At 40.5% G+C, this 13,450-nt stretch overlaps 1 protein-coding gene across 1 annotated transcript; it reads right to left on the bottom strand.

Annotated features, from left to right (window-relative positions):
- Positions 1–3,189: 3,189 nt before the first annotated feature.
- On the bottom strand, positions 3,190–12,091 carry LOC129115865 (ribonuclease inhibitor-like; the record flags this gene model as incomplete). Its single annotated transcript, XM_054627095.1, has 7 exons — positions 3,190–3,450; positions 4,130–4,303; positions 4,778–4,942; positions 7,584–7,757; positions 10,025–10,198; positions 11,714–11,887; positions 12,060–12,091. Coding segments are annotated over 7 exons (903 nt in total), but the record flags the coding sequence as incomplete, so codon positions are not given.
- Positions 12,092–13,450: the final 1,359 nt, after the last annotated feature.

Genomic DNA, 13,450 nt, shown 5'->3' with positions numbered 1-13,450 from the left:
GTTCTGTGTCTGTGTGGGTACACAGCTGACTCTGGAAGGCAGACTGATGAACATGTTATTAATCACATTTACTGCCATCAACATATCAAAGGAAGTGATGAGAGTTAATGCGTTCCAGCTGCTGCAGAGCTGGCACACAGTCACAGAAATCACCGTCACAGTAGCTCTGAAGTCTGCAGAATGTTACAACTTACCAGTTTCTTTCTCCACCGCCTTCATGTTTCCTCTTTTCTTCTTCTTTCTAGCCAGGCTTTTTCCTGGGCTCTGATCTACAACAGTCAAATAGTTAGTTAATAACACCTCAGCTATATTGAATATAAAGTTTTATGTTTAGAATTCGTTTATGTGTAGTAAATGTGTCAAGTGCTGACATTAATATGTGACCAACAATAAGCAGCAGCATGTCCTGTAAACGTTACTAAATAGTCCCGCCCTTCACTGTTTCACCAGGAGACGATGATTTTACTGCCACAGAAAAAGAACAAGGAATACTTCCTGTTATGGATCACCGACCTCAACAGAGCTACAAACCACCTGAACTACTACTGATGAATGATACTATGCAGTGTGGGGAAGGACACAGAAAGCAACTGGATCTGCAAACCGGTTGCATAAGATGTACATGTGTTTAAAGACAGGTTTGAAATGACCTGCGTCCTTATTTAATAAAAACAAAAACGTCCCATCATGCACCTCCCTGCCTTGTTTCCTTCCCCTCTGTGGGACACCCACTGAAGCTGATGAGTTTCAGCTGTAAAGAGAACAGATGACAAACACAAGTCCTCACACTCTCCCATACAAAGTGTGCTACTGTTTTAAAGAGCTCTGTAAATGAGTATCCATGACTCCCAGTTTATTCTATGTTGCTCTTTATTTACTCACCACTCATTTAAGTGTCCTAATTATAATTATTAATTGTATGTTATGTTCTTTTTATGAGCCTCACAAACTGCACAATTGAAAAAAAAAAAGCAGTGTCGATGAATAGTGCACTACTTCTTGATTAAAATCCCATAATGCATTGCATATCAGTAATGACACAAACTGATGGTGATTCATAAGTTCTGAAATCTCAATGCACAGCTCCCTCTAGAGTGAACTAGTGACTGTCTGTCCTATATGGTGAACAGAGAGTGAACCAGAGAGTGAGTTCAGACTCTAAGTCTCCTACACAGGACTTGAGAAAGCTGCTAGCACAAAGCTAGGATCGGGGCTTCCAGCACTGGGCTCTACTTTCACAGCATGTTTTAACTTTAAGATAGAATCCTTCATTTAGGATCAACGCTTCCTCATTTTATTTCATTCTTCACTAGTAAAATAATAATAATAAAAAAGACTGTGGGACTTTTTTAACTCAGGTGTGATGTGAATTGAATAGTTATGTTTGATAGTCAGACATGTGATTTAACAGAAATGAAGCTACAACATCCACTGAACGAATGACCTTGATTTGTATTATTTAGAATGTGGGGTGTGAAGACGAGGCCTGCAGGTCTGGAGCACCTCATCAGCCCTGTAGACCTTTGTCTCCTTCATTCCTTAGAACATAGTGGGAACATTTGTTCATGTGAACCTTCCTGTAACAGCCCAACTCCAGCTCCATTAGACCTCAACTATTTAATGTGTGTTGATAATCAACTCTGCACTGTTCTTGTCATGCTGGAGTCTATCAGCTGCTACAGCGGCCTGTGCTTATGTTTTCTAAAAGTGCACTTGTCTATTGGCTCATCATCCTATTTTAAAATCAGTGTTCGTCCCTTTGACTTCCTCATGATCACTGGTCAGACTCTCACCTGATGAAGCTTTGTCTCTGCTTCTCAAATCTTCCTCATCACTGGATGATGAGGATGATTTAGTCCCAGTTGGCATGTTCTCTACGTCTGATGCTGCATTGGTGGATAATTCTGATAAATCACTAATCGATTCCTCATGGATATTGATCATTGTAAGAAAGAAGCATAATCATCATGAGGAAAAAGTCCTCACATTGACGATCCATTCCAGCTTTAAAGAGTCACTTTAACATCAATATCTTATAGATTGACATTATTATGTCTGAATACACCTGTATTCACTCTCTGTCTGAAACGCAGACATCACAGACTTAATGAAATCCTTACAGCTCTCTTAAAGGCACAGTGTCTGAATACGTGTGCATTTCTCTGTGGATTCAAGGTTTTGATACTGTGACAATATTGCAACATTATTTTTACATATACCTGCTTTATAATAAAAATAGACATGGAACTTCACGTTTTAAAATAAAGTGCCTTTAAATATTTGCTTTGTTAAAAAAAAAAATCATAACATCAGTAGTTCTGATTATGTTTTAAAAGCTGCTTAGAGCTAGTGTTAGGAATTTAAACAGCTCACAATTCATCTCTAATATCTATATTGCTGTGAAAACTTCTCCTTTAAACAAATGGATTTATTCAAGTTCATTTTATAAGTCCTCCTTTAACATTCATTTTGCAACCGATTCCAACTGTTCCAGTAAAGAGAAAAGTCTGAATCAGGAAAGAGGAGAAATGTTGTAAAGGCACTCTAAAGTTCAATAAGACTAATTCACTCTGAGCGTTCTGCTGTCTAACTAGATGAATCTTTAACATTTCTTTATATCTTTAGTTTTCTCTAAACTCAGTTTAGTGTCAACTGTTAATAATTCACTCATTAGGACTGAGCTCTAAACAGCAGTCGAGGTGGGTTTCATTTTCATGAATTGATTTATTAACAGACAGAAGAACTCAGGATGTAACTTCATGTAGAGATCACGGCTCCATTTGAGGCTCATTTTACATCAGTAATCAACTTTATTGATCCAAAAGGAAAAAAAGCATCAAATACATAAAGATATAAAAACCTTGATGGTTAAACTAATAAACCAAAGAACAACCAGATAATCAGGGTTATTATTTTCCTGTTTGTACATGATTAATGAATATAAACTGAAAATATTAAGCTGCTGATTTATTTGTCAGTTGAGAAACTAAAGTGAAGCCTTAATTGAATTCAGGTTCAGGTTTTATCTTCTCTTTCTGTTTGATACAAGCAAATATGTATCTGTTATTATAGGAGAAAAGGCTGGTATTGGTGGTAATAAGGTAACTTTATACATGTGATATAAACTCCAACTATTATTGAGAAATATGTGTAAATTAACTGCAGAACCTCATCTTTCCACAACTGCAACAGAAAGCAAAGCAGAAACATCCATTTAAATGTGTTCATCTACTGTTATGCTGTCATGAACAGAACTCATCTGCAGAGACACTTTAGCTTCAGAACACATGAAGGACTCAAAGGAGCAAACTAAATCCAGGTCCAGGTGGAGGAGGTGGTGGAGTGAGGAGCAGCAGGACTGGAGGAGTCCAGATCCACTGATGATCCTCTGATCAGATCCAGAGGAACACAGAGACCATGGTGGACTCATGTGAGGGAGATCAGTACCATCTGCAGAGAGAAGAAGAAGAGAAGAGATGAGTCAGTGTTTCCAGAGACTCCCTTCATCAGCTGTCAGTCAGTGAAGCAGCACATCCAGTATAAAGAGCAGCAGGGACTTCAGTCTGAGCAGCGTAGCAGCTTCCTTTCAGCTCTCATCTTAACGTGTTGGAGTGAAGCTCACACACCTGCAGACACTTTGGACATCAAGTCTGTTCACTCTGCACATTTCACTCCAGTACACAGTGGAAATAAAGAGCTGAGGAGAATGACTGCAGAAACAGAGACATTCACTGCTCACTGTAATGAGGGAGTCACTGCTGTTAGGGGTCAAAGTTGATAAAAACCACAGTCTCAGTGACACTTGAATGTCTCATCTACTGTGAAATATTCCAATGAGAGAGAACAGATCAGATCAGATTGATGAATGAGGACCACTGTCTCCATACGTGTTGTGATTTCCTGCAGACAACAACAACAGTCGCCTTCACATCAAACACATGATCACAACGAGCTTCTGGCTCTTCTGATTGGCTGACTGTTCTCTCTCTCTCTCTGTCTTTCTGTCCAATCCTGAAGCCCGTCAGCGTTCTCCTCTCACAGCTTCACTGAGAAGGTTGGAGGTTTACAGGAAATACTGGATCTGTGTTTGGAACAATACTGCATGGACTGACTCCAACCCTCTACTGACCTCAGAGTCTCCAGTCTCCAGTGTGGATTATCCAGTCCAGCAGACAGCAGCCTCACATCTGAATCCTTCAGGTTGTTTCCACTCAGATCCAGCTCTCTCAGATGGGAGGGGTTGGACTTCAGAGCTGAGGCCAGAGAAGAACAGCTGATATTTGACAAGCTGCAGTCCCACAACCTGTATAACGAATAAATGATGAAGATAAAGATCCATTTATGATCCAATCAGTTGTGTTCAGGTTGTAAATGTGTAGCTCAACATGACTATGTCCTAATCAATGAGCTTTTCTCTTTGTCATCCTGTTAATGTTGATCATCATCATGTCAATCTTCTTCAGACATCATCCAGATGTCACCACAACATTCATACACTGATGTCAACACAGATCAATAGCATGCTGCTGATCTCAGTCAAGTCTGGAACTAGAGGATCAATCCTATATTGATCCTTTAAACAGCTGCAATTGAAAATATATTATGGTGTGTGTGTGTGTGTTTTATGACTGCAGATTCAATTTAGTTCAAGAAGCATAAAATAGGAACAAAAAACAAATATTCAACTTTATGGATGTAAGTTTTGTTTGTACATACATTACGTTAAATTGTTAAACATATTAGATATATAATAGTAACAGAGAGTCAGTGAACTGACCTCAGAATCTCCAGTCTACAGTTTGAACTCTCCAGTCCAGCAGACAGCAGCTTCACTCCTGAATCCTTCAGCTTGTTGTCACTCAGATCCAGCTCTGTCAGATGGGAGGGGTTGGACTTGGCCAGAGAAGAACAGCTGATCTCTGACAAACTGCAGCGACTCAACCTAAATAAATAATAAATGATGAAGTTAAAAATCAATTTATGTTCCAATCAGATGTGTTCAGGTTTTAAATGTGTAGCTTAACATGACTGTGTCCTAATCAATGAGCTTTTCTCTTTGTTGTTGTGTTATTGTGGATCATCATCATGTCAGTCTTCTACAGACATCATCCAAATGTCACCACAACATTCATACACCTACTGATGTCAACACAGATTAATAACATGCTGCTGATCTCAGTCAAGTCTGGAAGTAGACGATCAATACTATATTGATCCTTTAAACAGCTGCATCTGGAAATAAGTTATGATCTCTATATGTGTGTTAATAAAGATCAATATCAATGATTAAACATTCATTCATTAATTCATTTTCCGTAACCTGCTTATCCAGTTAAGGGTCGCAGGGGTGCTGGAGCCGATCTCAGCTGTCAATGGGCGAAGGCAGGGTACACCCTGGACGGGTCGCAAGTCTGTCACAGGGCTGACATATATAGACAAACAACCACTCACGCTCACATCCACACCTACGGGCAATGAACCTAAGCTGCATGTCTTTGGACTGTGGGAGAAAGCCGGAGAACCCGGAGAGAACCCACGCTGACACGGGGAGAACATGCAAACTCCACACAGAAGGTTGTCTGTGTGCGAATTGAACCCGGGCCCCTCTTGCTGTGAGGCGACAGTGCTAACCACTACACCACCGTGCGCTCCTGATTAAACATTATTTGTGAAAACATATTTAAATTAAAGCTGCAAGAAGCGATGATCGGGCCCTCGCACTGCGCGCGCGGCAGGGTACCGGTGGGACGCAGGCTCAAGAGGCGGCGAATGCCTGCGACAATCGGACAAAGCGTCCAATAATTATATGTATTTTTCTTGTGATGAGATCCACAGAGCTGTCAGAGTGTCCTGCATGGGGGGTGGGCAGCTTAATCATTTATTTTCTTCCTGTCTCCCACCACTAGTGGACACCCAAGTACACAGCTGGCCTTCTTAACCAGTTTGTTAAGTCTCTTCCTGTCGGCTGTCGCGATGCTGCTGCTCCAGCAGACCACTCCATAGAAGATGGCTGATGCCATCACAGAGTCAAAAAAAGGTCCTCAGGAGTGCTCCTTCCGGTTTGGTTTGGAGCATGGTCCCAAGAGGCTTTTTTTTAAGTCCTCATGAGATTCATGTGCCTAGCAAATTTCATGCATCTAGGTCAAATGTAGTGCTGGGGCAGCTTATTTGACAATTTGTAGGGGGCACTATCGAGGCAATTTCAAACGGCAAAGCACAAATCTGATACGAAATATTAATTTACATCACCTGTTACACGTGGGAGAAGATCCATGAGTTTATGAGCATCCCAAGCCACAGAAAAATCAACTTCCTTTTTCATGGCGAACAAAGCATTGCCACGGCAACGGGGTTCAACAAAAACTACCAATAGTCAACAAGGTCTTAAGGCTTTCCTTACCAGATTTGAAGTCGATCCGGTTCACTGGCTAGGAGCAGTACATCAAAGTATAAAGTTTGTCATTTCCTTTTGCCAGTAGGTGGCGCTATGCTTTTGTGAATTTTTTTGCATTGGAATCTGTTCAGCCCTGAACCAGCATCACGCACAAGAGATGTAAAAGAGATTCTGGCCAGATTTGACTATGTACCTTGAAGTTACAACAACTTCCTTTTTCATGGCGACAGGCACGAAGTTGCCACAAAATGGTTGCCACGCCACTTCAAGGTCCTTGGCTTAAAACTCACCATTTTGATAACTTTTGATCATAAAGGTCTCAAGATCATCCTGACCAAATTTGAAGTCGATTGCATACATTCTGTAGGAGGCCTGAATGCCTGAAAATGACGAAAATGCCCAAAAATCCAGAAAATTGACCATTTACTGTATCGCCCCCTAGTGGTAGAATGGAATGAAAATTTAAGGGTATGTAACAGGATGCTTTGTGGACATACGCTGCGAATTCCGTGGTTATAGGTCAAATGGTATTTACATTATGTGTATTAATGTAGGAAGCCACGCCCCTATCAAGTTCATTGGTCCATATATTCTAAACGAAATGAGATATCAACAAGCTTTTGATAACTGCTGATGACATTGATCGAATAATGATCTACAAAAAAAAATTGGTGGAAATCGGACTGAGTGTTCAGGAGGTGTTTGCAAAAATGTGTTTTTCAGAAAATTCAAAATGGCGGAAAATTTCGCTAGGCGGAGTTTAGGGTCCCAAGAGAATTATTTGTAGAGCTCATTCAGGTGCATATGTGTGTGAAATTTCCAAATGATTTTTCTTTTTTGTAGGGGGCACTAGCGAGCCATTTTGCTGTATCCAAATGGGAGTCCTAGAAAATATCAAAATTTTCCCCAGTCCTGATATGCATGTCAAATTTGCTGATACTTTGAGCATGATAAAGCCCTCAAAAAGGCAATTCATTTGCTTTACTTTAAAAACTAACAGATGACATTTTCTTTTGTCTTTTGTGACTGCAGAGTCTTTTGTGACTGCAGATTCAATTTAGTTCAAAAAACATGAACAAAAATAAAGTAACAACTTTATGGATGTAAGTGATGTTTGTACATAAATTAAGTTAAATTGTTAAATAAACATATTAGATCTATTAGAGTTACAGAGAGTCAGTGATCTGACCTCAGAGTCTCCAGTCTACAGTGTGGACTCTCCAGTCCAGCAGACAGCAGCTTCACTCCTGAATCCTGCAGCTTATTGTGACTCAGATCCAGCTCTCTCAGATGGGAGGGGTTGGACTTCAGAGCTGAGGCCAGAGAAGAACAGCTGATCTCTGTCAAACTGCAGCTCCACAATCTGAATAAAGAATAAATTATGTAACTTTACATGTCAACGTTTCTTCTTGAAATCATTCAATGTTTAATAATCTGTTCAGAGCTGAAGAAGGTTCAGAATGTAGAAGTTTAGAAAATGGAAACTCCAAACACCTGAACTCAACAGGATGCAGGTTAGAATCTGTTGAATACAAACAGTGAAAAAGAGCGCTCATTAATATTAATGACAACGTGCTGCTACTTCAATAAAGATGTAGTGACTCCACCTCTTAAACTTCACCAGCGGTCCATCTATACAAACTCATGTTGTGAAGCCAAACACAAACAAAAACACACAGAAACTGAAACTGAAGATACAACTCAAGGTCCAAAGTTTCAAAGATGTTAAATATGTCAGGATGTATTTATAGGAAATGTGAACAATATTTCTTTAATAATAGTGGAGTCATAAAATCAAAGTATCTTCAGTTTAAACTCTTCAGTCAGTATAAACCTCATATAGATTCATAAACATGTTGGATATTTGTTGGAGTCTGACAGTGTAAATAGAGATTCTTTATATATTGATGTGGTGTTCACGGCCGTGTCTCCAGTCGTTCTTGTGTTTCTTGTGTCTTCTCTTTGTCTCCTGTCCTCCTGTCTGTCTCTCTCTGAGGGTCTGATTGCTGTCCTGCCTCCTCACCTGTTTAAAGCCACACACCTGCAGTCCATCAGCTCCTCATCTCTGCAGTAGATCCACCCGGTTCTTCATCTTCTCATCTCCAGATCCTTGACTCAGTTATAGAGGAAGTTTCACGTCTCAGGCCGCTTGAGTGGTGTTTGTTCTGATTCTCTTCTAGCGTTCTTCTCTGAGCCACAGGATCACTGTCCACGCTCTCATCCCTCGCTCAGCCTGGTTTCACCGTCACAGCTCCCCCTCTACCTCTGCCTCCACCAGCCAGATCCCCCCCCCACATCCATCTTCATTCTCTGCAACCAGTCAGTAAAGCTTCCTTTATCCTTCCACCTCTGACTCAGTGTCTTACATCTGGGTCCCTGTTGATCGTCACTCTTCATTGTTACCAGTGACGGAGACGCTGGTGTTGCCTTCACCTTGTGAGTCTGTGTGTATGTCACCATGGCAACATGTGGTCCCGGAGACAGCGACTGTAGCAGGAACTACCACAGAGGAGGGTTGAGGACTTTACCAGGTGTTAATACTTCTGTCTGTCTGTCTGTGGACAGATTTAGTCTCTGCCATAGAGTCTCCACCGTGTGAGATGCAGTCACAGAACTTTACAGGTGTGTAGTTGAGATCCAAGTGAAGATGGGTGTGTTCAGAGAAAGGGGACAGGAAGTAGGGAGGAGGAGGTAGGGAAGGAGTCATTGCCCCCCCAAATTTAAGCCCCTGATCTGATTTAGCTTCACGACTGGTGTGATCCATCACAAGATGGTCTCTGTTTTTTATGTTTTTATTATTATAATTCATTAGAATAAACCTGATGAGGAATAAAATATGAAAATCAAGTGTTGCAGAGGTTCAGAGTGAATCCTCTAGTGTCGTATTCTTCTTGTTATATTCAGGTTTTAAATGTGTGGCTCAACACTGCTCTGCCACAGTCAGTGGACTAGACCACGTCAAATAGTCTGTTTTATCTCAGTAAAGGTTCCTAACTGAGTGAAATGACCCAGAAGTATTGAGTAGCAGTCATGATGAGAGCTGGTCCGATTCTCTTAATGCTAAGGAAAAGTGCTTCAGTGCTTCTTTTCTCATCTCCTTTAGCATAGGGAACACTGGACCTTCCTTTATGAAAGGAAAGGAGACAATGACGTCACATAACTGTGGCACAAACTTTCAGCAGCAACATTTAAAGTGACGCACCGTTCGGTCTTCAATAACATCCACCGTCTCTGTGTAATTGTTCACTATTGACACATTGAAAACATCCTCTTAGGAGAGGTGATTCTGTGTTGGACAAGAATCCTTACTTGAATTGTACAACATTGAGTTTTTGTATGTGTTATAAATAAAGTTGTGTTAAAAAGCAAACATCTGTAGTCCAGTGTAAGTGCAGTGGGATTCTCTGTGCACCATGGTCGACTTTTCCTAAGCCCTTATGAACTCTCCTTCACATCTTTTTTTTTGACCTCATGACGTTTTCCATGGAGGTCTAGGAGAAGTGGTGAGGAAAGGACATAGGACGCCTCAGTGTGGATCAGAAGAATATCAGCCTGATGTCTGTAGTTTAGTGTCAACACAACTTTCACATTATATTAATCTCAGAACAGAAGTAAAGAATGGTGTCTGACCTCAGAGTCTCCAGCCTACAGTGTGGATTCTCCAGTCCGGCAGACAGCAGCTTCACTCCTGAATCCTTCAGGTTGTTTCCTCTCAGATCCAGTTCTCTCAGATGGGAGGGGTTGGACTTCAGAGCTGAGGCCAGAGAAGAACAGCTGATCTCTGACAAACCGCAGTTCCACAACCTGAATAAAGAATAAATGATGAAGATAAAAATCCATTTATGATCCAATCAGATGTGTTCAGGTTTTAAATGTGTAGCTCAACATGACTATGTCCTAATCAATGAGCTTTTTTCTTTGTCATCCTGTTAATGTTGATCATCATCATGTCAGCCTTCTACAGACATCATCCAGATGTCACCACAACATTCATACACCTTCTGATGTCAACACAGATTAATAACATGCTGCTCCAAGTCTGGAACTAGAGGATCAATATCAGATCAGACATGTTGGAGTAAAAGACGGTTCATTGTTTCATTTATTACATGAGCTTCTTCTTTCTGTATCTGGTAGCTTAGTAGGTTCATGTCTTTAACAGGAGAGGTCCACATTTGTTCTGGTGGGTCTTCAAACAACAGCCACATGTCATGTGTCCATCACAAGAGTTACTGGTGGCAGTAATCATTCCTCCTGTCATACTGAGGGTGAAGTGGTCCCTTCATAACACAACTACACTGGAAGAAACCACTTCACAAGTTCAGCTGAAACTCATATGAAGCTTCAGCAGTCGGAGTCAGACAAACCAAAGTTACAGACTATTTAGGAGCAGATTCCCTCTTTGAGTTTCTCTTCCTCCACTGCAGCCCAACAAGGAAACACTGGCTGTGTTCAAAACCACCGGCTACATACGACTGAGGAAGGAAGTACACAGTACACACTGAGTACTGCGTTCTTCAGTAGTATGTAGTACGAATCTGTTGTACTGGTTTATTTTGCAGTATGCTACACCAGACTTTAGCCTTTAAACCAGCTCTTAAAGCTCTGGACAAAAAACTAACTCATACCACTATTGTAATATTATTATATCATATTATTATTGTTTAATAACAATATAATTGTTTATTTTCTTTATGACCAATGTTTGTTGACTTTATTAGATACTTTATGGTTTAGTTCCCCACACCTTAAACAAGTTATTCTAACAGCTCATGTTGAAATAAGACTGTAAATATAAAACATCACCAGACAAAATGTTTTTCATCTCCAGCAACACAACAGTGGAATGATTTCCCTACAAATATTAGAGAGTGTATTAGTTTCTTCTCCAGCTGATCTTCTAACATCCTGCTTTGTTGAGACGTTTGGGCCTGTGTTAGGCTGCTGGTTATCACTCTGAGCTCTGGTTTAATCTCACCACAGCAGCTGTGTGGTTGTCTCTTTAGCAGCCTCATCAGCTTCTGATATCATGAAGATCATCACAGTTCAGAACTTCACCTTTATTCAGCTTTACATTCAAGTCTTTGTCTCTCTGTTTACACAGAGTTTTGATCTGCTGTCATCAGATCTTCATCAACCTCCTTCATCTCCCTCACACACTCTACAGCCTCATCAGGACTGACATCACCTTCACTGACTGATGGACCACAATGTGAGTCTGTGGAAGCTAAAACCTCTCCTGTCAATCACTTCATTTCTCTACTTCCTGTTACTCAAACAAATATTCAGCTTTTGTTTTCTTTCAGTCAGTGAACTGACCTCAGAGTCTCCAGTCTACAGTGTGGACTCTCCAGTCCAGCAGACAGTAGCTTCACTCCTGAATCCTGCAGGTCGTTGTTACTCAGGTCGAGCTCTCTCAGATGGGAGGGGTTGGACTTCAGAGCTGAGGCCACGACTTCACAGTGAGTCTCTGAGAGTCCACAGCTAGAAAGTCTGTCATGACACAAATATTACAAAATATTATTATGAAAGAGGACACTTAATATTTATTTCCTGCTTCCTGTTTTGATGAACATTTCCTCTTCACGTCAGTGGTTCAGCTGATCTTATCTCACTGTGTCTCACATGAAACAATAACTCTCATCTCTCTCTCTCTCTCTCGTACCTGCAGACTTTAAATCTTTGTTTTTCTTTAATCTGCAGATGAAGGGAGACAAAGTGTCGTTACATTGAGGCTTCAATGATGTCCAGTCAGTCAGTGTGATCTGATCCCAGACGACTGGTTTCCCTGTTTGTTTTTCTCACGTGTATTTGTTTATTGAAAAAATGGCAATTTGGTTTCAATAATAACACATTTTAAATAATAATCTAAATAAAAGCTGCAAGCAGCGATGATCGGGCCCTCGTACTATGTGCACGTCGGTGGTACCGGCGGGACGCAGCTGTGAATGCCTGCTGCCATCGGACAATGCAGCCGCGAGTTATACGTTTTTTCCGGCCTGGGCTGTGTGACACTGGAAATCACTTAAAATATCCCAACACTACCTGTATTCACTATGTGGTGCTAGATAACATACATAAACAGGCATAATACTGTGCTATATCAAGTGTAGACCACATAATTTAAATGTCATGTATATCAGTCACATAATGCTGTTTTCCTTTCAGCAGAAAGTGGCGCTTTGACATTAAGTGAAAATAGGCTTGTTGACATCCTCAGACCATAGCTTATATCAAGCATGTAAAGTTTGGGGCAGATTCAAGCAAGTCCAGTGGAGTTACATCAGCTTGTTGTTTATTGGAAAAACACTTAAAATGGCCGTCCGCTCCAGCTAGGCCGTTCCAGCTAGGCCGTTCCAGCTAACGTAAAGCTTTTAATAAATTTTAATCACAAAGGTATTTAGATTGTACTGACCAAATTTGTGTGGATCCAAGAAAATCCCTCGGAGTAGTTTGAAAAAGTATAGCAGCAAAATATTTGGGGAAAATTCAAAGAATTTTCAAAATAGCCGACTTCATGTTGGTTTTAGAGCATGGTCCCTAGAGGCTTTTTTTAAAGTCTACATATGATACATATATAATTTCATACATCTATGTGAAACGTAATGCTGGGGCTGCTATTTAGAATATTTGTAAATAAAGTCAATTTATAATAAAGTATTTTTCATTTATTTTTGGATTATCACCTTCAATATATGTGCAAAGTTCCATGAATTTTAAAGCATCCTAAGCCACAGAAAAACGAGGTTGATTTTTCATGGCGAATAATGCATTGCCATGGCAACAGCATTTAATGCTAATTGACAATATTCATGAGCGAGCAAAACCAAAGTCTTGAGGGTGTCCTTACAAAATTTTAGGTCGTTGCGGTCAACCAGCTAGGAGGAGTACATCAAAGTATAAAACATGTTGTTTCCTGTCGCCATTAGTTGGCACTATGACCTTGTGAACATTTTTGTATTGGAATGTGTCCAGACCTGAACCGGCATCATGCATTAGAAATTTTGGCCAGATTGGACAATGTACGTTGGAGTTACAACAACTTCCTCTTTCATG

The sequence above is a fragment of the Anoplopoma fimbria genome, unplaced genomic scaffold (assembly GCF_027596085.1).
Source record: "Anoplopoma fimbria isolate UVic2021 breed Golden Eagle Sablefish unplaced genomic scaffold, Afim_UVic_2022 Un_contig_7703_pilon_pilon, whole genome shotgun sequence".
NCBI lineage: Eukaryota > Metazoa > Chordata > Actinopteri > Perciformes > Anoplopomatidae > Anoplopoma > Anoplopoma fimbria.
The sequence above is the reverse complement of the archived record's forward strand: the minus strand, read 5'-3'. Positions and strand labels throughout refer to the sequence as shown.